At 35.2% G+C, this 27,677-nt stretch overlaps 1 protein-coding gene across 2 annotated transcripts in view; it reads right to left on the reverse strand.

Annotated features, from left to right (window-relative positions):
• LOC134531785 (GRIP and coiled-coil domain-containing protein 2-like) overlaps positions 1 to 27,048 on the reverse strand; it is an 83,375-nt gene extending 56,327 nt beyond the window's left edge. For both annotated transcript variants that reach the window (XM_063367702.1, XM_063367703.1), the window contains exons 1-6: positions 26,832 to 27,048; positions 19,279 to 19,393; positions 18,064 to 18,167; positions 10,210 to 10,317; positions 9,203 to 9,308; positions 1,917 to 5,746 (exon numbers count right to left, since the gene is read on the reverse strand). In XM_063367702.1, coding sequence (XP_063223772.1) covers positions 1,917 to 5,746; positions 9,203 to 9,308; positions 10,210 to 10,317; positions 18,064 to 18,167; positions 19,279 to 19,393; positions 26,832 to 26,849 — 4,281 coding nt within the window. In that variant the 5' untranslated portion in view covers positions 26,850 to 27,048. The remainder of the gene's footprint in view (positions 1 to 1,916; positions 5,747 to 9,202; positions 9,309 to 10,209; positions 10,318 to 18,063; positions 18,168 to 19,278; positions 19,394 to 26,831) is intronic.
• Between the last annotated feature and the right edge of the window lie 629 nt (positions 27,049 to 27,677).

Here is a 27,677-nt window from a genome sequence, read left to right on the forward strand (position 1 = left end):
CCTTCATGGTCTGAATACTGAATATTTGGTTACTAACTACAAACTAAAATAATAACATCCATTAGCTTTTGGATTTTTAAAAAATGTTGGTGACTTGAGCTAAGAAATGTTTGAAATCAGTTTAATTTGATGATTTGACATGCACTTCTGTGTTAAATGGCATAATAACTTCAATTTAGGTGTTTTACCACAAAATATTATCCCTACTTATAACTAGATAAATACTGCAGTAATTTAGACGAAAATTTAAACTCACTGTCTTTAAGCATCAGGTGATGTAATTACATCTGAAAGATGAAATCTAGTTTGAGCTTAGCTCTGTTTTTTTTTGTTAAATTAATGTTTCTATTTCAAAGTAATTAATTTTATATTGCACTTTTAGGGGTATTATTTATTTAGAATATTATGAAGAAAAAAAAAAGCGTTACTTCGCAATCACATACATTTTGAAATTTTAAAAGTAATTTTTTTTTTTCAAGAAAGTAGCATTATTACATTTAAACCTGCAATTTTTGACGTGACATCTAATAAATCGATGAACGCAGGCTGCACGCACGAAAAAGTTTCCCGTTACGCACATTGTTCCATTACGCTGTGTCCCGTTATTATGTGTCCCGTTACGCTCATTGTACACTTGCGCCGCACCGACAGAAGTAAAAACTTAAAACTTTGTTTATAAATGTGTAATATGAAATAATTTCTACGTAAAATGTACGTAAGAAAATGAATCTGATTACTAGTATAATTTCAAGTATTTATTCTTTTATTATTAAAAAAAGTAGCATCTGTCAGCGAGTGCAGTAATAATAGGTTATGTTAGATATTTGATTACAGTTTATTTATATGAAAACTTGTTCATAATTATATTTAAACTTTATAGCTAAACGCCAGTTTTTAAAATTAATTACAAGTCATCTACACGTGAACTGTTTTGTCGACTGTTTATAAAGTGAAGTGAAAAGTTAATGTGGTTTTCATTGCTTATAACAACTATTTCGGCAATAAAGGTTAATAAATTGCATTTTAAAAATCTGATTACTAGTATAATTTTAAGTATTTATTCTTTTATTATTAAAATAAAAATGATTCAATTTTATTCATAAACGTATGCAATCATTTAATCAATGTTTTGTTATGACGTCATGTTAAACTATCGTCCGTAAACCGACTTTACAGACAAACAATTTTTTTTTGTTCCTTTATGGTACATACAATCATATAAGGTTCTAACTACCAAGCATCGGTTATTTTTCATAGCAGTATTGACACTAAAAAAAAAATAGCTGAGTGCGTGACAATGCCTTAGAACACAAATGAAATGTCCCATCAACAGCTACAACGGTCATTAATAACAACTCATAAATAAGACAACAGTAAATGAATTGGTATTATTTTTTGCTGGGTATGTATTTTTGTGTGAAAGGAAGGAGTGGGGGTGGGAAGGGCGAGATAAGTTACCTGAAATTAAGGTATCACATATCACCAACTCAGTGAGACAAACTTTTGTACATTAAATGTCCATTATTATTAAAAAAATCTCTGGTTTGGACTGAACACTCTAGCTGCATAGTATGTATCAACTTTCAAGTTACATTAAAAAAAAAAACTAGCCAACAACTTCCAAACTAATGAGATGAATGGCTAACAAAAACACAGGAAATCAGTAGTAGTCACACAGTGTTAAAAATCAGTCTTACAACAGTTCAAAACTACAAATTATTCCTGATAGTTACTAATAATTTTTGTTATTTATTTGCAGCAACATAATTTAAAATAAACGACACACTTATTACTAGAATAAGTGAACTCACACAATGTTAATCTGCATAGCGCAAGGTTTCAAACAACATCACATTAATGTTATTCTAGTTAAAAGTGGAAAAGCACAGCTATAAAGGAATAAAAATTATACATACCTCAATTTCTCTCAGTTTTTCTTTAAGAATCTCTTCTTTCTCAGCAGCTTCCAGCCTCACATTATTAAGTTCTGTTGTTAGCTCAACCACTGATTTTGAACTGAAACTATTAACATTTTTTAAAGAAGACAATTCTTCCTTCAACATATTCAACTCTGTTGTTTTGTTTGCGCACGAAGCGTTTGCAATGGCTAAGTCATTACGTAACTGCACTGTCTCAAAATGCATGTTGTCCATCAATTTTTGCTGGAAATCTTCAGTGCCTTTCAGATGTTCTTCCATGCTCATAATTGTTTGCTTGTAATCATCGATACTTTGGGCCATTTCATTGATTATTTGCTGTTTTTCTCCCAACTTGATTTCAGCTTCCATGCACTGCTGCATAATGTTCTCTATTTGTTTCCTATGGTTTTCTGAATCTTTATCCTTTTGTTCAGCGAGCTGTGTCTCCTCAGAAACTTTTCCTTTAATTTCATCAAGCTCTCGAATCAATTTTAGGTTCTCTTCTTTGTGTTTTTCAAGTTCAGCTTCCTTCTGAGTAACAGCATCTCTAAACTGATTTTGAATGTATTCAATTTCCTTTGTACAGACTTCCATTTTACCATCTCTCTCAACAATCTCATTATTAAGTTTTTCTACTTCAATTAGTTTTTCAGTGACAATCTGTCGCTCTTTACCAAAGGCCTGCTCCATTTCACTGTACTTTTGATGAATTTCTATAATTTCTTCCTTGAGTGTTTCTATTTCATTATCTTTTTCAACAGACATTTGCTGCTTCTCAACTAATTCAAGCTCTATTGTCTTCATGTGTCTTTCTACATCTTTAAATTTGTTTTGCCAAATTTCTATTTCCTTATCCTTGGAAGCAATTACCTGTTGGTTATCACTCATCTGATTCTTCAATTCTTGATAATTTTGTTCTAACTCTAAAATCTGATGTTTATAATTTTCAATATCACAACCCAGTTTTTCAATTATTTCTTCTTTCTCATCCAACTGATGTGAGAAATGTTTTAACTGGTTTTGAACATCTTGAATTTCTTTTTTATAGTTATTTATTTCAACAACCTGTTCCCTATCCTTGGAAGCAATTACCTGTTGGTTATCACTCATCTGATTCTTCAATTCTTGATAATTTTGTTCTAACTCTAAAATCTGATGTTTATAATTTTCAATATCACAACCCAGTTTTTCAATTATTTCTTCTTTCTCATCCAACTGATGTGAGAAATGTTTTAACTGGTTTTGAACATCTTGAATTTCTTTTTTATAGTTATTTATTTCAACAACCTGTTCGTCTATTATTCTCTGCTTGTGAAGTAACTCATTTTTCTCAATTGTACTCAAGTTCTCTTTATCCTCGACCTTCTCTTCCCCATCATCAACATTATCATTTTTTTCAACAATTTCCTGCTGAGACATTTTCAAACACTCATCTTCCTCCGTGTTTTTCAACTTGAGTGCATCTATTTCTGCTTTGTACCTGCTTATTTCACTATCTTTTTCCTCAATTATCTTCAACAATTCAGATCTATGGCCTTCCATATCTGCTTCCACATTCTGCAACTTTACTTTCAAATTTGCCAGCTCACAATTTCGTTCATCAAGTACTCTCTGGATGTTGGCAAGGTCATCTTCCTGTTTGCTGAAGGTCGAAAACAGCTGAGAGTACTTCTCACTGAAGTTACAGCACGATTGGTCTTGTTTCTCAAAACCAGATTTAAGCTCTTCTTCAACTTCACCAACACAACTGCTTCTTGTTGAATTGTGTGACCAATCATTCACATTATCTAAAGATTTATATTCAAGCTTTGGAGCTGCTTTAGCAAGCTCTTTAATGCTATTATTTAAGTCACAAATTTCTTTCTCCTGCTCTTTTATAATCTCGCCCTGAGATTCACTCATAGACTTTAACTCATACAAGCGTGACACCTCCGCTTTCTTTTTTGAAACAATTTTCTGGAGCTCCGCCACATTCTGCTTGTATGCTGGACTCTCAGAGGCATCGTCACTCGGAAGTACTGCGTCACCATCGTGCAATGTATCTCTACCTGCACATTCAGATTCTTGAGCCAAAGACAGTTGCTCTACAACATTTTGGGATGGCAAGTTACTCATAAATTTAGCAATACTTTCTACACCACACAGAGCCTTGTCTTTCTGAAGTTTTTCAAAAACTTGGTTCATAGCATTTTTACTGTTTTTACCATCAAGGCACAAAAGAATATCAAGAAGTTTAGTCATATCTGTATTTTTCTCACTAACAATGGACTGCAACATTTCTACATCCTTTTCAGCACTTGCTAATTTTTCCACAGTTTCTTGATACTTGACATGCAATACTTGCAGTTGATCTTTCAGATCACCAGCACTCGCTCGTTCATCCTGGTTTTCGTATTCAAGCGCATTAGTGTCCTGGATTTCTTTCACTGTCTTTACGTCACCTGCTACAACACACAAATTTGTGCACAAACTGCTCTCAGAACTACAAACGTCTGTCTGAACACACTTTCCACACTGTTCTTTCACAGTATCAATGACAATACTTTCTGTCTGGGTGCATACACACTGTTTAGATGAATTACTATTCTGTAAACATTTGGATTCCACAAATCCACTGCCTTCTAAGGAATCAATTGAAATGTTATCAAAAGGACCTGACATTTCGATACATTCTAAACGGCTACTAAGTTTACGACACATAAGTCCCGAAAAATTATTTAAATTGCTATCTTCTAACTGTGGCGTTTCCTCAAAATACTGTACGGTTTCAACACCTGCCAACCCAGAATAATCATTTCCCAACTGGTCAGTATTAATACTGTCTCTGTTTGTACATTGCTTCTCTAAAAATGAAACTTTTGATTTTAAAAATTCTGAAACCTTGTCCAAAAATATACTAACATCAGGAGTATGTTCATGTGTTTTTAAAGCTGCATAAGCATTGAACAGTTTGCTCAGTTGCAAAGAAAAAGCTGCCACTTCTTGTCGGAAAACTTCATCTATTTCTTTTGCGCTTTCGAAACTAACAAACCTACTGCAGCTATTATTCTCTATATCAGTGTTGACATCTGGCACTTTACTATGAACAGAAGATTCAGTATATTTTGGAGCATTTAAAATAATACTCCAAAACTTTGACAAAACATTATCTAGGTTTGAAATTAAATCCATTAGTTCTAACTTTTCATTACCATCAATTTCAATATCTTGCATAGGATGGCTCACAATACTCAGCTGACCATTTTGCAAAAGTTCTAAAGATTGCTTCAACATCCTTGATAGATGAATTTCTGCTGAAGTCACTGATTCCCGCAAAGAATCCCTCTCGCAAGTTAACTTCTTTAAGCACTCGTTCAAATGCTGCTTCTCAGATTTTAGAGATACATTTTCTTCTAGAATAGTTGTTTTTGAACTGTTCAAAGCATTGACCAGTTTGCTCAATTTACTTTTCTCTGCGTTCAGCTTCTCGACACTGTGCAAGCACTCGTCTCGTTCCGAACCGATGCTCTCCACCAGCTGATTCAGCTCAAAATTATTTGATTTAATGCTTTCTATGCCTTTCAAGACCACATCTTTCTCCTCTGTGACAACACGCAACTGCTCTTTCAGGTAATCATTCATGTGCGAAAGGCTTTGAAGTTTTGAAGATACAGATTTCAGTTCTGCTTCCAACGCACACTTTTCATTGTAGAACTTTTCTGACACCCGCTTTATTTCCTCTGACTTATTCTTGTTATCACCGGAGAGAACCTCTACATCCCTGCTTAATGTTTCTATCTCACTGCGCAGCAACTGCAGGTGATTAGTGTCTTCAACCTCCTTTTTTCCTGGGAAAAAAAAAAAAGGTTACTGGATGACACAAATTCACATTACCACAAAATAAAATAAAAACAAGTTTTTTATAGTCAAGACTTATGTATTTAGTAACAAAGAACATTTTAAAAGTAACTTATTTTTTTCAGAAAAGAATATTATAAATATAAAGAAAGTTTTAAGAGCTTAAAGTTTCTACTTGTCTTACAGAAGAGGTCATATTATGCGATGGTACTTATGTCGTTGCATTAAGCACGTAGAACTGGCTGTAATTACACTATTGTTGAATTAAGAAGAATGAAGTGCTATTTTTAGAATTAAGTTACAATCTTAAGCCTGCTTTTCACACTTGTATCAACTTTTACAATCACCACGTGTTGGTGTTTTGAATCTGTCACGCATTATGATAAAAAAACTTTCTATGCTGCATAATTTAAAAATGAGGTAATTAAAAATTATCTTCCTTCATTTGTTTATAAAACTGCTGGTTTGACATGTTTTAGGCACCAACTCCTTTCATCTTTCTGCTAGGGTGTAGTGGGGAAAGAAATATCTAGCCCTCTATCCCATCCCCCATGTCTAAGGCGGCCAAGTGCTAGATTCTTATCTGAGTTAAAAAAATAAAAATAAAAGTATGTCTTTATTTAACAGCTTATCTTAACTCACATAACTTTCCCAGAAAATAGTATTTTAAATTTTTTTTGTACGTGCATGAATAAGAGAACAAACAAGTAACATTACTAATGCATTATAAAACTTCCTAAATTTCTTACATTAGTGCTTTTAAGAATTTAGTTTATGTAGTTTGCAACAGCTGATTTGATCTTTATTATTTAGTCTAGACAATTTTGCAAAATATGTTAGACAACAACATCAAACATATTGATGTCATACGTCCAAGGTGTACTGAAAGCCAGATCTCAACCCCATCAGCAGCTGGTCTTGCTAGTGAAATGCATACAACCAATTTTACCTTTTACTTACTTTTTTTCTACCAGGGGGTCAACAAAAATTTGTAATGAATTTCCCTGACTTTTCCCTGACAAATATTTCCAATTTTCCTGTCTTTTTTTAAAAATAAATTACCTATTTTGCAATTTTTTTCAACACATAAACTCCAGCCTTCACCATTTCCATAGCTGGGCTGATTTCTTGCCAATTTCTTTATTAATTTTTTTATCTAACAGAATCTTGCATACACCATTTTATAGTTTGCACTAAAATACCATCTGGAAAAAAAAAGTTCACATTCTGGGCGATGCAGACTGGAGCATGACATTTTCCCCTCAAATTAATATCACTGGGGAATTTCTCTTACTTTCCCTTACCAATTCCCACTTTCCTGACTTTCCCCTGATTTTCCCTGACTTTCCAAAAAAAATTTAAGGGTGGCACTGACAAATAAAGGTCAGCTACTCGCAATCACCGATTTCGTCCAGATTCACAGTATATGAAAAAGGCTTAACTAGAAATAAAAGTGACACAAATGGAGTTCCAGATGGCCAAGTGTTTAGGAAATAAAATTTTGGTCATGGATCGGTCTGCACATAAGTCATAAGGCGTATTTTCCAAGCAATGGTTGCCAATGCTGCAAGAGTTCAGATTCGTAATGCGAGGGTCACAGGTTTAAGTACCTACCCATGCTTGACTTCTTTTTGATTTATAATACTTACGCCACAAATGAACTGAAATATTGCATAATGTATTTTATTTATATTTATTATTTTAACATGCACATAACCATAGAAAATGTGGGATTGTGAAAAACTTTCCATGAAGGAATTGTAATTACAGCATACACAAGAACTTTGTATATAAAATTGGATACTGTTGATGAATTGCATGAGCTGAGGTGATGTTCATTGTAAAAACAGGGGAAGCAGTAATTGTGTCGGCAACTTGCACATGTTATAAATGCCACATTTTTGCAGTTACGTGGTTGTTTTTAAAGTATACGTAGAAAAAGCCACGTTATTAACATTCATAAAATATACTTTCTCACCGCACAGTTTGGCAGCGAACCACGTGTAACGCAGCATGTTCCCAAATATTGGCAAGGATAGCAGGTGATGTATGATGAAATGTATTTTGATACAGTCTTCTTGGGATGTGATTTCTTTTACTCTCTCGTTGAAATAAGAGAAGTTTTGAATATTTTGATAAAGTTCTTTACCTAACGATAAAAATACACATCGCAGGGTTGCACTAGCAGAGTGCATTTAGGGGGATGACTTAGATGATGTACATTGGCAATCTTGGAAAAGTTTGTCGTATAACTGTGGATTTATTTTTCCCTCCGACGATTCAATTGCTGCTGCACCAACCACTGCTTGGAAATTACGCTACCATAAAAGACTTATGCATGGACCAATCTGCGACAATATTTAATCGCTTGGCCATCTGGAACTCTCGCTCGCATCACTTTCATTTCTAGTTGAGCCCTGCATATATGTACTGTGAATCAAGACTAAATCAGTGATGATGAGTAGCCAACCTCCCCTTGTGAGTAAGACAAAGCAGCAGGCTTACCGGTTTTAATCCAAGACATTGTAATGTGCCAATATATTTTTAGTTTCATGTCTTTTGTGCTAGGTAATAGTTTTTATATGTGATTTTGTGCACTGAGGTGAGGTGAGCTCATTTTCCTAACGCAGCCTTCATCAGGCTTCGACCCAGGACTGACAGTGTCCCGCTGAGGTCCAGCAACATATTTTAAACCGATCCAGTCATTTTGTTGGTAAATACAATTTCCAATAAAATCTTTTTACTTTTTACTTTCGCGAGTCCCTGGGTCACTTTCGACATTTGGTCCTAACCCAGCCACTTAAACATGAACTAAGCTATCACTCAGAATAAAGTTCTAGAATTTTGTAAAAAAACTTTGTTTTATATATATGCAAGCCTTATTCTTTCCATTTAATGTAAGCCACTTGTGCAACATTTGTGTACGAGACAGTACATACAATATGTAAAGCCTATCGACAACGAATGTGCCTACATACCAGCACGACACCGTGTCTTGTGTGACGCAATGAGTCCGTTCATCCACCACCCAATATATTTGTATTGTGGCAACTTCAGTACTCTCAGCCACCAATAGGACACCAGAGACTGATAACTGACTCGAACCATGAAATCCGGTTGATGTTAATACAAATATATATTTTCGTACTTTTTTATCATATAAACATTGTAGACACATAGAAGGACTTTGATAATGCATTTACAGAAATCTACAAATCAAATATATCATACTTGTTCTATAATGTCCGATGGTTCACTGCTGCTAGAGGAATGATTTCATCAGCTTTTTAGTTACCTTTCAATTCCTTACTTACATAGGATAACTCCATGACTACGGTCACAAATGAGAACTGTTTTTTTTTTATTACAGTAAAACTTCCATAATACTAATCAAAAGGATCCATTGTTCAGGCACTTGGTGTATATGACATCCAGTAGGTACTAACCGACTTCTGTCCGCTCATCTAACTCAGCCATCAATTTTTTGTTTTCTTCTTTAGAATCACTTAGCTGACCCTCCAGGATTTTATTCTGTTTCTTCAGGCTATCAATCTGCAAAGGTTTTAAACATATCTTGTTATTTTTATTTTCGCCTAAACCAAAAAAATACAGCAAGATGAAAATTGGCATTTCCGTGAAAATTTTGTTACTAACACGGCAAACTTTCTTTTGCAAAAATATCCTCACACTTTAAAAAAAAATAGTAACAACCATGCTAAAATCAAAGATTAATTAAAAGAATATTAAGCAAAGGAGTGTACAGCAGTTTTACATAGCACAATTCAATCAAATTGCCCTATACCTATAATATTTATAATATTTGACTGAATAATCCAACAGTTTAAGAGTGGGGGAATAGCATGGTTCTCAATGAACAAGGAAGACTATCTCCTACTGCACTCTTCTAGTAGAATCAGCTGCATAAATTATTTTTCACTTTTCGGGGTATGCACACTTTGTATTTAGAACCAATAATGACATGTCATTATGCACATTTTTGTTTTGGTCACAGCAGTGTTGTGAGCGATACAAGCAACTTAAAATTACAATGAGAATTAAATATCGTCATAGAGGTCGGTTCAGTTAACTACCATTACCTAGTGTAACGTAAAGTTCTGTGGTACAATCTTCAAGAGTTTTTCTACTACAGTAATTCACATACAATTGTTTGTAAAAGCTAGTTATAATCTTAGAAACTCAATACATAATAAATAGCCACTGTTTCTGCTCAGGGAAGTCTTGAATATTGTAGCAGTCAGCTTAAGTAAAGTAACACACTTCCCTTAGGAAGTATTTTACCCTATGAGACAAATGTTAAGTCTAAAATATTAAAAAATCTTTATTATCAGTCAGAATGAATTATAAATTTTCAGATTATACACATTTTAACTGCACATAAATTACCAAATGCAACAACTAATACTGTACCAGCTTCTATAAAATCATTACCTACCTCCATAGCTGTGGACAATTTTTGCTCGGTTAATGTTGCAACCATTTCCTCCATGGCACTGATTTGATTTTGCAGTTTACTCTCTTCTTTTCGGTGAGCTTCACATGCCTGTAAATGTTACCAAATATATTACACAATTACATGTAAAGATAAGCAGATAATTGAGCTTAACCAACCCTATAACTCACTGCTAGAGCCAAAAGAAACTGCAGTTTAAGCAGCAGAATACCTATTAGAATAGATTGTGTTTTCATAAAACTAAATTCATTAATCTTTTAATTTGAATATATAAAACACTAAACAAATGAACAACTTTTGAGTATACAGAATTTGCACCAAAAGGAAAATGCAAAACTCAAGCCGAGATCTAATACTGACAGCAGAACAGAGTAACAATTGGTAGAATGCCTTTTATTGCTCTGTTTGTTTATCTCTAAATGCCTCAAATATCAACACTTTCCAAAATATCTTCAAAGTTAGTCATGTTTCATGTTCACAAATTAATTTGTCTGCAAATTTACAACCTGCAGTATATTATGTTTCCCTTGAATATTAAAAAAAAATAAACAGCACTGTACTCAACAGTAAGATACAGACACATCCCCAACTAGCACTGTCATTCCTGACTTCACATAGATGACAAGATAGCAGAGCCTTAGTCCGGTAGTGACACAAATTTTTTGGTAGCCCTGACTTGGTCCCATTATTATATTTCATTGCAGGCACCACCATGCCTATCATGCAATTTTAACCCAATATAGTCAGAAATCAGGACACGCCATACGCTGACTCCCTCAGGTAAACATGCCCGCCCTGAGTATCCGTGATCCAGTCTCAGCATCCCCACACCACAGCAGTCCCTAAAGGATAACACCGGAGCTGTCGCCACTCACTGCGCCTGCCTCTCGCTGGGAAGAAGATTCAGCTTACCTTTTTTCTGTATGCAAAGTCAACCATTAACGCCACTACGCCAGCCTAACTGAATGGGTCTACAACTGAACCACAAAAAGAACCAAAGCAGATCAAACGAGGAGTCAGGACCATCTCAAATTGCTATTTCCACCCCGAAGTTGCACGTAGTTCTACTATTGTCCCTTGTAGTTTTTATTGCATTCAGGAGAGCCCTGCATGGTCCCGATGTCGTCGCAAACGTTCTGGACAGGACAGGTGTCAACATTTCAAGCGCAGTCAAACTGCTAACGACAGACAGGTCCCACGGGTAGTATGGGTCGAACCAGGCTCTGTTCGCAGGACACTCAATCTATCTCACAATGTTACCACCATAAATTTGGTCGCTCGCACAGCCTGACACTGCAAAAAAACTGTAGCTTACATTTTTTTTTTAATGCTCATCGCCTAGCTAACGATGCATATGCCACAAACTGTCTTTGAAAGAGAAAAACCAGGTTTGGCTTTCATGAGCTAGTAACCTGTGTTATGTGAGTCAGTAACGTAATGTTCTTTTGACTTTATACGTTCAGACTACCTAAGTGTGTATCTTCAATTTACTGGATATGTCCCAAATCCTAAGATACGTGACCTGTGAATGATGACCCGTAAAGTTACCCGGTAGAGGTCTGGATGAGACAGTGGTCAAATGAACTAGAAGTGACCCAGATCAATGTGTCGAGACCTGTGAACTGTGATCCGGATCACGCTAACCACGAGACACTTGCCTCTCCCAGCGACAAGCAGTGACCTGGTTCTGTAATCCATATCCCGTGATTCGTGATTCGGGTCAAGAAGTGTTTCACTGGGCCCACTCCAGAATAGCCCAGAAAGGAACCAGATCATTGACCCAACAATGGCGAGTTGTGACCCAGATCAATTTAGGGGCATTTTTGGATATAAAAGGGACAAGATAGCGCTCAGCAGAGAACCAGATGAGAGCGATCGAGTTGCTGCCTACAAGCAAATGAAGTACCCGACTACATCACCGCCGTTGAAACAGCCGGCACCAACCTACACCGTTACGCTGCTCAAAGAATCACGATTCCTGGATGAACTCAGGTGATTACAGCGGTACGGAACGTCACTCCAGAACTTAAGACTTTCCATTACCTGTGAACGTACATGGAAGCTCAAGGTATTGTCTTCAGCAAGTCAAGGCGAAAACAAAGAGTATAAGACCCGTTATCTAGTCATAGTGGGTTTTCATAGAGAATTTGTGTGCTAGGCAAGGCTTGGGGCAAGCCGATGTTGACATTCTCCTGAAGTGTGACATACACCCCGAGTGGACGAACGACCAAGACTCCCGGAGTTGGCCAATGTTTATGCTGGGATCAAGCATATGGAAATTTGCAATTTGACTTCATGATGTTGTGGATGAAAACCAGATAGTTGGAGCAGAATTGCCCGGTGTTCATCCAGAGCAGCAGTACGAGAGCCACAGTCATCCGCCTCATTTGCGGGGAACCCAAGCTGAGGACGTTATGACAGCCCCAGGCGAGCCAGTCACGAGACAAAGCTGATGTTGCCGCAAGGAGGCGGTGTCATGCGGTACTGAGACCATTCCCGGTAACAACAGTCCCACTGGTGGATTTCGCTCGTGGCATCGATGCAGCCAGGGTCTTGGTTGCAACTCAGCAATCAGCCATAGACAGCCGCACTAAGCAGGTGAGTCTTGTGACATAGTTTACGTCCAGTGATCGGGATGGGATTTTGCTTCCGTTACGAAAACTGAAAGTGAAACAAGTGTTTACACTATTGACATATTGTCGACAAGGACCTAACATTGTTAGTAATATTTATTTTGTGTGGTTTGGTCAGATTCCCAATATAACTATGTGGAATATTATGTTAGTTTGTATTTTAGATTATTCTTATTTTCACAGCGTGTGTATAGTCGGTAGAGACATGTTAATGCTACAAGGATATAAATGTAAATTGTGTGCTCAAAATAATTTTAGGGAAAAAAGTGATTTTTTTTGTGAAGAGTTTAATTTTAACTAGTTGTTAAACATACTGATTTTCTAGAGTATTTATTGTGTACGTTTGGCCACTAAAATCTTTTAATAACGAAGTTAGATTTGTCAAAATTATATGAGTGTAAAATTTCAATGTAGATTTGCACTAAAATTTAATTATCTTTGTTTACAGCACCATAGGGGTGCCATGTTGAAATGCTCGAGCAAATGAAGCCAACCCATGAAGTAAAAATGTTTGTGCAAAACCCTTTGGGTGTTGTGTTACTAAAGCTGGACTCCCAATCATCCGTTTCATCCGTCCGTCACCCGTCCGTCCGTCAATCACGTGACCTGCAGCCAATCAGATGGCCCGAAAAATTCCATCCGTCCGTCCGTCAAAACCTTGCCAAGCTTTAGCTTTTGACGGACCAACGGATGGTCCACCGCCTTGTTAAGTCGATCGTCTTCAATACGACTTTCCGAAAACAATGTTCAATTTTTTTTTTAATTTGCAATATATAGAAGGCTGTGTCGTATTGACCGATTATTATTGTCATAATAACGGTAAAAATTGCTTATGAGAATGAGCTTTTCGGAAGAAATGCTGATAAATTAAATTACGTCCGGGAAAGGGAGCATTTGTATTATATATATAGCAAATACTATAGGGATAAGCAACTGAGGGAAAAAGCCTGGATAGAAATAGCTTCTCTCTGTTTCCTTTGACGCAGTAATAAAAGAAGCATAATTTTATTTATTGCTGGCATGAATAATGTGATTTTTAAGATGGCACCCGTTTAATCCACTTGTCAAAGCACGGTTCCCGCCTGTCAACTTATTACCACATTCATAAAAACAAAAGATAATTATCCCAAGTAAATAATTGTCACCAAACGTTTACCTACAATTGAGAAAGTATGTGGCAGAAAGTTGTAGCACTGATATTTTAGAATAGTGACGGACGGACGGATGGCGGATGGTTGAGAGTCGGTAATAATTGCCGAGAGAAATAACGGACCGAAATTGACGGACGGACGGGTGACAGACGGATGAAACGGATGATTGGGAGTCCAGCTTAATTGTCTGGAATAAATGATATTGTCTTTGACACTGCGCACCCCGGCTAGTTTTCTTCAGATTGTTGAGGTACCTCCCAGTATCCCCAACAAGCTTATATCTGACACAGATGAGATAGCAATAATATTATGTTGTGATGCACCTTTGATGCCCTCCCGATTGAAAATGTGAAACTTAACCCTCCACTCTGGTGGTTCAGCCATGGTTACCAACCTCATCCTCACTTGTCACTTCAGGATAGTGGAAGAACTGTGTCACTGCTTGCAGTGACAAACCTTCCCAAGCACATCATCGTCATCATCATTCTCAACAAGACACATTTGGTGTGAAGAATGATTTCCATTGAACATAACTATAACAGTATATAAAGATACAGTTGGTTTAATTTAAGAGGCCGTGTCACAAATTTGCGCTCCTATCTATATCAATGTTATTTTAAAAGGCAGTTTTTCTCAAAGTCTATAAGAGGTAGGGGCCGGAAATTTTGCCTACTGAAAGTATACAATACATTTAACATAACCGCTTTTTTCAAATTTATTTATCATATCATATATTATTTCTGTGATGAAAATAATATTATCAATATTTTGATTTGTCCAGATACATTGAAATTTTGCTTATATTTATAATTATTTAGCAAAAACTGAAAACGCCATTGAAATGTATTGCATATTACCTTCCGATCAGTGTCTTCATGATCATGATGGGTTTATAAACCTGGGTGTAATCAAGTCTTTAACTATTACATGACAACATTTATACTTAATAATTTGGAGATATGCCTTTTCTATCCTCAGCCCCTGAGCTTTTACTATCTGGTCTGGCGACCGACCTGACACTCTTCAACCACCCCAGGGGTCTCCGATTACACATCTTATCAAAAAAAAAAAAAGCTGTTCGTTCATTTGTTTTTGTGTTCGAGCGAAGGTTTACTTCTCCATTAGTGCCACAGAATTCACACATTTATGCCAAGGGAATATTCCGCTGATGTGACGCCATACGAATGTATTATTCGCGACCATACAACTTTTTTGTTTGTCATCGGGAAAATGACGCCGCAGTTTGATTTTTTGTGGTGATATAAAATAAATTTTCTTGGAATGTTCATTTTAAATTGAGCATTTTTAAATGTCAGCGTAGAATATGCTTATCTGCCCATTTTGTTTCTTTCCATAATAATGAGTAAAGTTAACATTGTCATAGACATTTTATTATATTCGTTTGCCGTCCAAGTACAAATGTCACACTATATCGCACGTAATTATATTTTTTTTACTAATTTGTTAGATGTCATTTTATTTAAGTTATAAATAACATTAATAAAAATTATTACTTAATAGTCCAGAATAGAGATTGAGTTATTATTCATTTAATAGGGGTTTAAAATATGGTACTACATACATATTTATATTATCTTGTTGTCTTCTTTGTAACTTTACTGGAAGAATGGCATTTGGTATGTATGTTAACTCACAATGAAAATACTTCAGAAGTACTCAATTAACAGTGAACAACCTAGGGCCTATACTAATTTCATTATGTTCATGAAATATAATTGATATTACTAATAATGAACTGTATGTGTTTTGCGTAGAGATATCGTACGAACTGTATGTGGTACAGACCAACATTAGCTAAGACTCTGTAAATAAGTAATTTCAGTTAATGTGTAGAGAATTTTAAAAGTTAGAAATAATGATATATATAAAACAATGCAGAGTTATCAGAATAAAAATAGAAGTTGTTTTTACGTAGCGCCTACTGGAATGTATATTTTGTGTTGAATTATGTGGTATGATTAGTATTCTCTTATTGTAAGTGTGTTTTGTTAAAATCTTATAAAACATCACTTACTGTTGAAGGATTTTCATTTTTTTTTGTGATGATCTTACTTAAACAAGTTTTAATTATATTACACATGTATATTTTAAAAGCATTTTAATGTATACTTATAGAATTGTAATAGGCTTTATACGGACTCTCACGATGCATGTGAGCATCTATAATTAATAGAGACCGGAAAAATTCGCGGATTCATTCGGCGATAGGCTAGAAGTCAAATACATATACCTTTTAGATGATTTTGCTATTGGCTTACTGTTCATCTGGACGAATCTCAACCAATTATAAAACACCAACCAAAGAAGGATCGAATCACAGACAAACAAGCTGAGACGACTAACAAGTCAGCAGCAAATGAACTGCCGTTATTTGCCCGAGTGTACAGGGGAATGTGCAGTCTATCCTGAAGGCCGTCGAAACCGCGAATTTTTCCGGTCCCTAATCTACATCAATATTATGGCTGTTTCACAAGATCAAATATTTATTGAATTCAATCTGTTGCATTCATTGTACATGATTTTCGATATGTACATTGAATTCAATACAAATTGAAGATGTTACTCAACTAAGCTTATTCTTATTAACTTATAAGTATTTTGTTTGTTCAGTACATAAAAGTAAAAGATTCGTTATTATTTAAATAATGAGCATCTTTAAGCAATAACGTTTTCAAAATATTTACATAAACATAATGGAATATATTTTTTAAATACTTTATATCTACGATCACATCAACGGCAGTATTATGTAATGAATGAGGTAATGAAATATCTTGAAAGGATATTTTCTTCTCTGTAAAGTAAATTTGTAATGCAGCCCTCTTAATGTTAGTCTTGTGAGTTATTTCGTCTTCTAATATGCTACAGCAATGTATAAAATTAAGTTTTGTTAGTGTTTTAGTCTTGTGTAATGTTAAAGTGTAATGTGATAAATTCAATAATTTTTTTGTAAGTTCGTATTCATAAAGGTAGGCTACATATCGTATTAAGATAAATAGTATAATATTTGTAAATTTAAATTCTTTGAAACAACGTCGATAAGAGGTTCACCTACCTCTGTTAAACTGTATGATGGTGCATTGTAAAAAATTAGGTAGTCTGACTTAAGTGAGATTGTATTTAGATTGTGTGTGATGCATATGCAATATCTAAGCATATGCATTTATGTTATTATCCTTTTAAAACGTTACATGATGAATTTCGTATACTTTTTAATGTCAACTAACATTATTTATCACGGACTATTACATCCATATAAAGAATAATTACCACATGTTTGAAGATTAATTGTATTCCGATACGTTTAAAGTATTAAAATTTTTAGATTCGACTCATACCATAGTTGTATAAGTGAGGTTTCTTGATTCTGAATCCCTGCATCCGCAATTTCCTAGTGAGCCGCCGGTCAGATTGTCATCCTCTCAGATTGTCGAGGAACCAGATACATTTTTCGTCGAGTAAACTCGAGCTGTCAACCTTCCCACTAATCCTGTGATAAGGGTATAGTAGCTTTATCACGCGCTGCGGCTACAGTTCCTTCGGTTGAAAAAGCCACTAAATCTCACTGTTAAAAGAGAGAACTTCTAGAGCAGAATATTGGAAATAAAATTTTACTGACACGGCCTCTTAAAATGTTTTAGGGAGCTCTGCTTATAATGCCTTAGCCAGATGGAAAAATTCAACGTTGTCATGGGCCTGGGGACTTGCATGCATTTAAAATTTAACACGTTAAACTGTTAACTACATATGCTACTTTTACACCAAAACTTATTCTTTATGTTCGTGGACAAAAATAGATTCATTTCAATGGCCACAAATTTTAAAGGTACAGAAGCACTTTCAATAAGACATTAAGTCGAGAAACTACTTTTCTTAATTTTCTGCCAACTTGGCACAGCTTTGTTTGCTCGAAATCACGTGCAGTTATGGCCAGTGACTTTTTCAAAAAAGTTTATCTCAAATTAAGGCTGTATATGTGAATGACCCTAATAACTTACAGCAATGTGTACTGTTTCGTAACATGGCCTTACCTTACACGGAACCTTTGCAGACCCATGGCCCTGCTGGGACTTGGCTATCTGTCCTTCCAACTGCTTCACTTTTGTTTCAGCCTCATTCAGAAGTTGCTGATAAGCTGGAAAAAAAAAACTAGTTTTTATATTACTGATGGTTCAATAAAGCTAGATCATGTGCTATTTACTCATGCAAAAAACAAATTGACACAATGTGCTCATTCTGCTTAAAGTTACTCGCCATTATCATTCTTTTTTTTTACAATGGGGAGTTGCACACACCATTCTATGGTTTTGATTTATCCAGAAATCATGTTTAGTAAAGTAAACCAATACTTCCATAGTATAATCTCTGATTTTGCCGAAAGAAGTGAAGGAAAATGATTGAGCATGCTCAACACTTAAATTCGTGCACCACTCTTTCTTTGCTTTTTTTTAAGCCAATTTGTATCCCTTTTTATTGCAACATTTGGTTCAAAACATTTCTAAGAGCTGAAATTATTGATTCAATAATAAAACCTTTGATCAGTGAATTTTTTCCCTCTAAACAACTAATAGAATTAAATACTGCATGTGCTGCTAGTTAAAAGATGGTGTTTACAATAACTTTTTGTGAAAACAAGAATTACTGATTCCCTCTAGACTATGGTATTAGTTTATTTACAAATTTATTGCCCATTAAAATTACAAAATCTCTGCTCTTTTTTTAAAAAAAAAATGTGGAAACTGCTTGAAAACATAAACTTAGAACTGTCTCAAAATTAACTAGGTTGCAACAACTGTATTGTTTTAATAAGAATAAGAATATTATTTCTAATTTATATAAAAATATATAATTAGAGCGTTTTACTGCATAACAAATATTGAGAATACCTAGTTATGGATATTTATGAACAAGAGCAGAAATGACATAAGGTCAACAGAAAATGTCTTGCTAGTTACACTGTGACATCATTCTAGCACAATTTCTCTGTGTATTTTTTAAGCAATGCTGTACATTCATATATGTAAAAAAAATAATCAATTTTGCACAAATTCATGTTAATAACACTTTTACACATAACCAATATAAAATAATCTTTTTTTTTACTATGAACAAATATTGTGGCCACTATTTATTTTTCTAAATCAAACAACAATAAACTTTCCAACAATTATTTTAAAAAATCTCAAAATCGTGCACCAAAAAACTTCTTACACTAAGGCAGGCATAAAAAGCTGAATACAACTTACTATCCTTCGCATGTTTGGCACTCTGGGCTATGCTCAAAAATTTTGTGCAGCGTTTCACAAGTTCTTCATGACCCATGCTTTCAAAAGGAGATTTCTGTTCTGACTTATCACCATCCTGTAAAACACATAAAAATAAATAAATAACTACCTATACAAAAAGTAATGACCAATAGTAAGTATCAGCAGATGTTTTAAGCAACATGAAGTAGAAAAAAAAAGTAATAACTACGCACATAAAAATTTCACATCATTATTTGGCAACAGACTCAACTGCAAACAGTTATATATTTTTATGGCCTATATCACTGGATTATGGGTTTTCACGTACTCCCAAAGGGCTAAAAGCCAATAATAAACATGCAAACAATGTGTCACCCAATACTGATAAGGGTTCTAGGTGGCAGTGTAGCCAATCAACAAATGATGACGGCCTGATTTTGTACAAGAACTTTGATTCTACCCTGGTGTTGGAAAATAAGGTAAATTTTGCAGGTATTTAGTAACAGCATGTACTACTGTTAATGTGGAAAATGTGTGAAAAATACACTAGGAGAGAATGGTGTAGGCTATGTCAGATGTGTGTACCATTCATTGAAGGAAGTGTGAACGATAAGAGTGACAATGATCTGTAATGTCCAGAACAGTGCCACCAAAGTGCATTTCTGGCCCTCACCACAAGCACGCTTGACTCCTTGGACCGTCAGCGAGCTCGCACGACTCGAGGCTAGTGGTAGTCTCTGCAATTAGCGAGTGCACAGGGCCTTCAGACGTCACAACGGTGTACGGTGCTTGAACTGATGGGTACGCTAGGGTACGCAAGCATCCCGCAAAGGTTTTGTTCAGCCAAGGATCACAGTGCTTTTTGACGAGCGCCTCAAAAGTCCACAAAATTCTCACCTAACATCCGAGCACATTTAATGAGCACGTTTCAAAACCCTGTGTCATCTCAATGCAGTGTGTCTCGAGGACTGACATTAGCCAGACTGAAGGTTCCACCAACTCATGTGCAGGCTGTCATCACCAGAGCACCGACTACTGCGTTCGGAGAGATACAAAAAACTGGGAGGCATGAAACAACATGCAGGTCACACTTCAGATGATCTTCATTGGCATCATGGTGGTCCTAGCAGAATTTTTGACCACCCAGGTCAAAACTTACTGATTGCATGTATTTTTTTCATTTAAGAAACATTTTCTCATAATATTTATTGAACAACACGCTGTGTAATTTAATAAATAAACAGTATATGTGTATAAAACAATAAAGCTGGAATCTCATATTGTGAAAACAAAATTTACCTAAGAATAAAACTATCAATCCTGGACGTCATCAAGTAAATAATTTACCCATTTGCTTCTTATTCCAGCAATGAGTTTTCAAAGGAATCAAACTTATCACAAATACTTTGTATACCTACATTGTTTGTAGCAGATTGTGATGCCTTGCAGTATTGTGTTTCAGCAATAACAAATCACTGAGGCAAGGTTAGTAGTATTCTTTTGTGATTCACCTATTTGAGACTATGCTAGGCAGTGATTCATCCATTGCAGGATAGAGGTTCATTTAGTTAGGTCTTTCTTTTTGAACTTTCCTATCTTTTGCATTCAATTTACAGGCTGCAGTATGGCAGAAAGCATAATATGATTAATGTCAAAATGCTCCCATGTCAAGTAGGTCATTCCCCTGATGCTTATGCTTTAAAATCAGAATTTATTGTTAAAAATTGTCAATTATATGGGTTTACTGGTAATTTTTTATGAGGGGTACACTTTTCCATGAGAAGAAATGGAAATTCCAAATTTTTATTTTCAGTCCTACTACTAATTTTTTTGATGATTCTGTAATGCAGAAATTGTTATGTTGTAAGACTTTTTTCAAATCAGGAAGATGATATTTTCTAATAGTTTGTCAGTCTGTTTGTGACTGAAGAAGGAAACAGATCTCAGTTCCCGAAATGTTACAACTGTTGTCTTAAGAAGCCTACTGTTTTTGTCTATGGTGTCGTTATTCTGTCCAGAATATTGGTTTTGTTACATTGCTGGGTTCGCCTGTGCTTCTCTGTGTTGTCCATTTTATCTGTTTAGTACCGTCATTGTGTTCTTCTGTTTGTTGTGTTGGCCAAGGACTTTTTATCTTTATTTACTGTTCTTTTTGCTACTGTCTCATTGTTTGTTAGCTCACTATGTTCCCCTGTGCTGTAATAATTTATTCTGATTAATCCCTTCCACTGTATTTTCTGTGCTGCCTATGTTTTTAATTCTTTGACATAACATGAATTTGGCTTGTTTTCTGAGTGTTTGTAAATATATCTTTCTTATGTGTTATTGAAGTTCCTTATAACACACAGTGTAATCATCTATGGCATATATCCAAAACATCATCTCGATAGTTTGTTTATAATAGTCTACCATTGGTGGCAGGTTTAACATGGTAATTGGATATAATTATTACTCCATAGCTTTTCCATAAATTAAATAAATAAAATTCTGAAAATTGTGTTTTTCAGAACCAAAGACGTTCCTCTAACTACATTTAAAACAGAGTATGCAAATTTCAACTGGTTTCACATAAATATCAAATTATAGGTTACTTTAGGTAATCTGTAGTGATGTGACTGCCAGCATTGTGCTTTAGCATAGCAACTGCGAAAACCTAAGACTCACACCAGTTCATTCCGAGGCTCGAACAGTTCCGAAGTTCACAGATGTTCAACGATAGCTCAACCGACTTTGGTAGCACATAACACAGGATAAAAACAGGCAGGACGGAAAGATGTCAATATAGTCTTCCAATTTAAAATACTTTAAAATAGTGTGAACGGATGATAAGGTTAGGTTAGCAACAATAAAAATACTGTGAAATTGTCTGCACTGCTGGTAAGGTTAGGTTAACTACATTACAAATACTATAAAATAATGTAGCTTTACTAATCTAACCAACCATCCACTATTTCAAACTTTTTAAAATGTAACTAACCTAACCAACCATCAAAAATATTTTTGAAGTGAAAACTTCTATGGGAAGGTTTGGATAGGGAATAAATTCATGTAAGTCGTCATCGACATGGTTACGTGACATGTTAACGATAACACTATATCTGTTCCTATTAGTATAACTTATTGCTCTTTTAAATCTTAAGTATACGATTACTATGCAGTAAAAAGTAAGTAGTATAAAATATACTAATATTCTCATATAGATATATAGTTTGAATAACAAAGAAAACGGAGTCTTTGTAGCAATATAACATAAAAATTAAGAACATCATTATTTATTTTTTTAATACCAACAATTACTATGCAATGCATATTTTATAGTAATTTAGGAGTTATTTTACTAACGTGATAAAACAAATTTGTTGTGTGATAATATTTTTTCGTAAAAATCACTTCTATCGGCAGTCCTCCTCCTCATGACTGCTTTCAATTTTTTTTTTTTTTTTTTTTTTTTTAATATTTGTAATGAAGCTAACCAAACCCAACCGAAGAATCTCACAATATAACAAAGTTGTAATATTTACACCAAACCTTAAAATGGTAAACTATGAACTGTTGTGAATCTTAGGTTTCCTGCGTGGGTCTGTGGTTATGTTTTAGAATGCTTAAGTCAATAGAGAAATTATATTAATAATGAAAATAGTTAATAATACTTGTTATCGCAAGTCACAACTCGGCACTCCATGCCTCCATATTGCTAAAGAAACATACCTGCCAAGAGTTGACACTTGGATTTGGATGTACATTAGAGACTAACAATTTGTTAAATTTAATTTTTATTAACCTTCCACTACATCACAAAATCCAAATACAAAAATGGCGGTGGACACATCAATGCTATTGTAATGTTGATGCTCTTTTTGTTCATAATTGTTACATTCATAAATTCAGATGCCCTTATCTTCTTGAAAATACTGCCTTAAGAATTCCTCAATTCAATTCCCGCTTACGCTCTACTCTGTGTACTCTTATTACTAATAATGATATTATTTATAGACTTATAACAAATTACAATAATATATATTTGAATTCCAACAGTGTTTAATTATATATATTCTGATTTATGTCTGTCATAGCTATATTATTTTTCCTTCAATATCTCTTAACATTTAATAATTTGATTTTACCTGTATTAATTATGTTTGTATTTGTTTTTTATTTTTGTTAATGACCTAGTTGTTATTGTTCTTATTTCTATATATCTTTGTTTGTCTTGTTTATGTATTTGTGTTTCTGTGTTGTTATAAGCTTTTTTTTTTGTTTTCTGTATTTTGTATTTTAGTTTTTTTTTTTTTTTTTTTCGTGCCCACCATAAAAGTGTTTTAGCTGTCGGTGGGCATGTCACAAATACAAATAAATAAAAATAAATAAAATAAAAATAAAAATAAATGTTAATCACAGAAACCATTAGTAACTCTGTTTTCAGGGTCAAAAGAGGATCGTCTGTAGTACTGAAAAACCCCATTTTCAGAATTTTATTATTTTATTTATGAAAAAGCTGCAACGTACAAAATTTAGCCCCATTTGAATCTATGTTGTCAATGATCCCATGTATTTTGATAATTTGGGTTAGGCCCTAAGTTATGTTAAAAATGTAATACTCTGACAAAGCAGTTTTTTTAGAACTGAAAGAAAAAATCGGAAAACATGGTTTTCACACACTACACACATCCCTAAATTTACTCCGAAGGGATGGTTTTGTAATTCCTACTAGTTTGTAAAAAAATTAATTTTTAAATCTTACATTACAATACCTGTGCTTTTACGCTGCCACCGCCATTCATTGTTTACCCGCGGTAAAGAGGAATATATTGTTGCAATATGGGGTTCGTAAAAGGATAGCCCTTTTAAAGATTTTTATCACACACAGATTTATTGATTTCCAATATTTACTTCACTCACAAATAATCTAAAAATGCCAAATAATTAATTACACTTAAAAATGTTGCTTCCCCAGTCACTCGTTTCTTACAATCCACACACCTCGCTAGGCCGCACCTCTGGCGCAACTCTCGCCGCAGCACCCCTCGTGGATCTCCACTGCGGGACTCCATCGCCGCACTCCGCTGCCGCCGACGCACTTGCCTTCGCTGAGGATTTGCTCGACGCCTCGCTCGAAACTTCGTTCGGGACTCCGCCACGCCCGCGACACTATCGCCCGGAACTGAACTCTCTGCCCTGGAACCTTCGTCCAGGGACTTCGCCGCTCTATCATCCGGAAGCTCTGCCGCGGAAAAACTCCCGACTCCAATGCCTCACTCCCTGCCCTGGAACCTTCGTCCAAGGACTTCACCGCTCTGCCGCAGACGCGGCACTATCGCCCCGAAAACTCCGCCACGGGAAAACTCCCAGCTGAACTGAACTCAGAGGCCGGCATCCCGGGCTTAAATATCACAGGCGCCACTTTTAGAATTCACGAGCGCAGCTGGGGCCAGTCGCGTCATTCCGCGCCGACCCGACGACAGAAATCTCTCGAAACACGTGTCGGCGGCTCGCGTAACTCCGCAGCTGTCAGGTGTCTAGCTATCAGCGCCGCACGGGGAGCGGAGGGAAGGAGGGGGGAAAGTGACAATCCTTGTAATCTTCCAGGCGCGCGCGGCGCGTCTCATGATGCGGTGGGCAAGTGACGTCAGTGGTCGTGTGGGGCCGCCAGCCAGCTCTGCGCCTGCACGTGTCGCGGCCTTGCTCACGTTCGTAACAATATGTTATCCATATACTTGAGACATTCCTGAATGAAGCCTGAAAGGAAGGCTTCTTAATTCCTACTGGTTTGTGAAAAAATAACAGTTTGCAGCTTACATTACAATACCTATGTATACATGCAATCGCAGACATTCATTGTTCACCCGTATAGGTTTTTTTTTTTTTTTTATTTTTGGTTAATGTAGGTGTTGTTGTAATAATGAAATCCCTTTACATCACACTGTATTGCTATTGTAAGAAAATTTTAATGCTTATATTTTATGTTTGTTGTTTTATTAGAATAAGAAATTGTATTACAAAATGTTTGTTTTGTTACATTGCATTTAAAGTACGTACCTACTATTTTGAGTCACGTTGTAACAGACAAGTCTAATGGGAGGCAAAAATTTGAACAGATATGTTAATGTTGTTCATTTTCTTTGAGGAATACATGCTGTGCACTGAATAGTCTGACACATTCAATTTTGCAGTCTTTCCAAGGAATTCTTTCATTACAGCCATTGTATATTCAGTGTTTGATAGGACTAGCATTTTGTGTATCCCAGTTTATCCCTGAATCCTAAAGGCTTGATACTGATGGCATGATCACGTTTTCTTGATACTGTGGTATATGATGCTTGCTGTTTTAGTTCAGTATGTCAAAAGATACCGATGGCATTATCCTGTTGGCTTGATCCAGTGGTACATGATGATTGCTGTTTAGTTCAGTACCTACGTTGGAAGATTTTAATAGCATGATCCTGTTGACTTTATCCTGTGGTAAATGATGCTTGCTGTTTTAGTTCCGTACATTGAAAGAATTTGCACATGAAAGAAATTGGGAAATAATTAAAAATTATGATTGTAGGTTGAAAAAATTCCTTTTTAATCAACTTACCTATTATCATAATTCATTATATGGCTATATATTTTTTATGTTCAGGATCTTCTGACATACCTACTGAATTAAAACAGCAAGCATCATGTACTAGGATCAAGCCAACAGGATCATTCTATGTACTGAACTAACACAGCAAGTACCATTTACCTCAGGATCAAGCCAAATGGAATCATGCCATCAGGATCTTTCGACATACTGAACTACAATAGCAAGCATCATGTATCACCAGATCAAGCCAACAGAATCATGCCATAGGATCAAACCTTCAGCATCCAGGTATAGACTTCAATTATGAAACAATAAGAATTAACATATTCTTTATTCTCCACAGTTGGCTACATTTGTGCTTAACTAATATATATACAATTGCAGGTAAACAATAAATGGTGTTGGCTGTGTGAAAACACAGGTATTGTAATATTTAAGCTTTAAATTGTTATTTTTCATTAACCAGTACGAATAAAGAAACCATGTTTTCAGGGTAATTTAGGGATGTCTTTAGTACTTGAAAAACATATTTTCGTTTTCATTTACTTTTCGTTCCACGAAGACGTGACGTCCAATGCTGGTATAGTAAGGTAAGCTAAAAACTATAATTTTTCACAAATTATTAGGAATTACAAAACCATCCCTTCAGGGAAAATTCATTGTAGTGTATGAAAACCATGTTTACTGATTTTTTTCTTTAAGTTCTAAAAATCTGCTCTGTCCTAGTATTACCAAATATTTATTAAATAATAACACTGAAATATATTTCTTCAATCGAAGCAATAATTGACAAATGAGATGGAAAAGTGTGATTGTGCACATTTGTTGCCCCTCCCACATTTCATTATTACAACTTTCTAGGCTTTAATTTGGCTAGTATCAAAATTAAGTACATAAAATAACTCACAACATAAACAAAACTAGTTACCCAATTATAACTAATAAAAAGTAAAGCGCTTGGCGTAAGTATTAGTTAACAATTTACCTTTCCTTCAGACTCCATTGTGGCACGATTTCTAACTAAACAGCTACAAAAACATTAATTTCAATAACGACACTTAAATAAATTACACATTAAAACTTGTTTCAGGTGTTTACAATCATTTTTATTAACATTTGTTTTATATAACTTCGTGACAATTTGACACGTAGTGCGCACCGTCCTTGTATCAAAACAAACATTGCAATAATTTTCTTGCCACGTTAGATATTTTGAACGTGAAATTTCCTTCCACTTGCCCATAGCCAACATAAAGGAATTACTTTAAGCTGTAGCCCTGTTTTTGTTCAAAAAATTTGTTTCTTGAGGATATAAACAGTGTCATATTTTGTAAATATATGACATACAATGTATTTATGAAAAAGTCGTTTCTTTACAAATAAATTTACAAAATATAACTAATATATCAATGAAAACTCTACACAAATTATTATGATTACGAAAGGGAGTAAAGACAACGCTCATTGGCAAAAAAAAACGATTACAAAATTAATTAAACAATACAAAAATTAAAATAATTACTAGTACATGATATAATTCTGCCAGCTTTGTTTATCAACCCTGCCGTCACACGCGGTCTTGGGATCGAGACCCGAGGCGGTCCTAGTGGTTTTCAGTGGCTCTAAAGGAAAATCTCCGGCGGGCGCCAGGTTAATTTGAGGAATTACCGAGGTGGTTGTGGGTTTTTGCCCCTGCGTTTTCCACTAGGATCGACAGTATAGAGGACTGTTTCCTAATTGTTCAGGAGGCGTTTGCGAAATAAAGAAACAGTATTTAGGTGCTGTTTTTTTAATCTCGCATCTCACATAGTGTGGATGGAGGCACAAGTTA

This window comes from Bacillus rossius, chromosome 5 (genome assembly GCF_032445375.1).
Source record: "Bacillus rossius redtenbacheri isolate Brsri chromosome 5, Brsri_v3, whole genome shotgun sequence".
NCBI lineage: Eukaryota > Metazoa > Arthropoda > Insecta > Phasmatodea > Bacillidae > Bacillus > Bacillus rossius.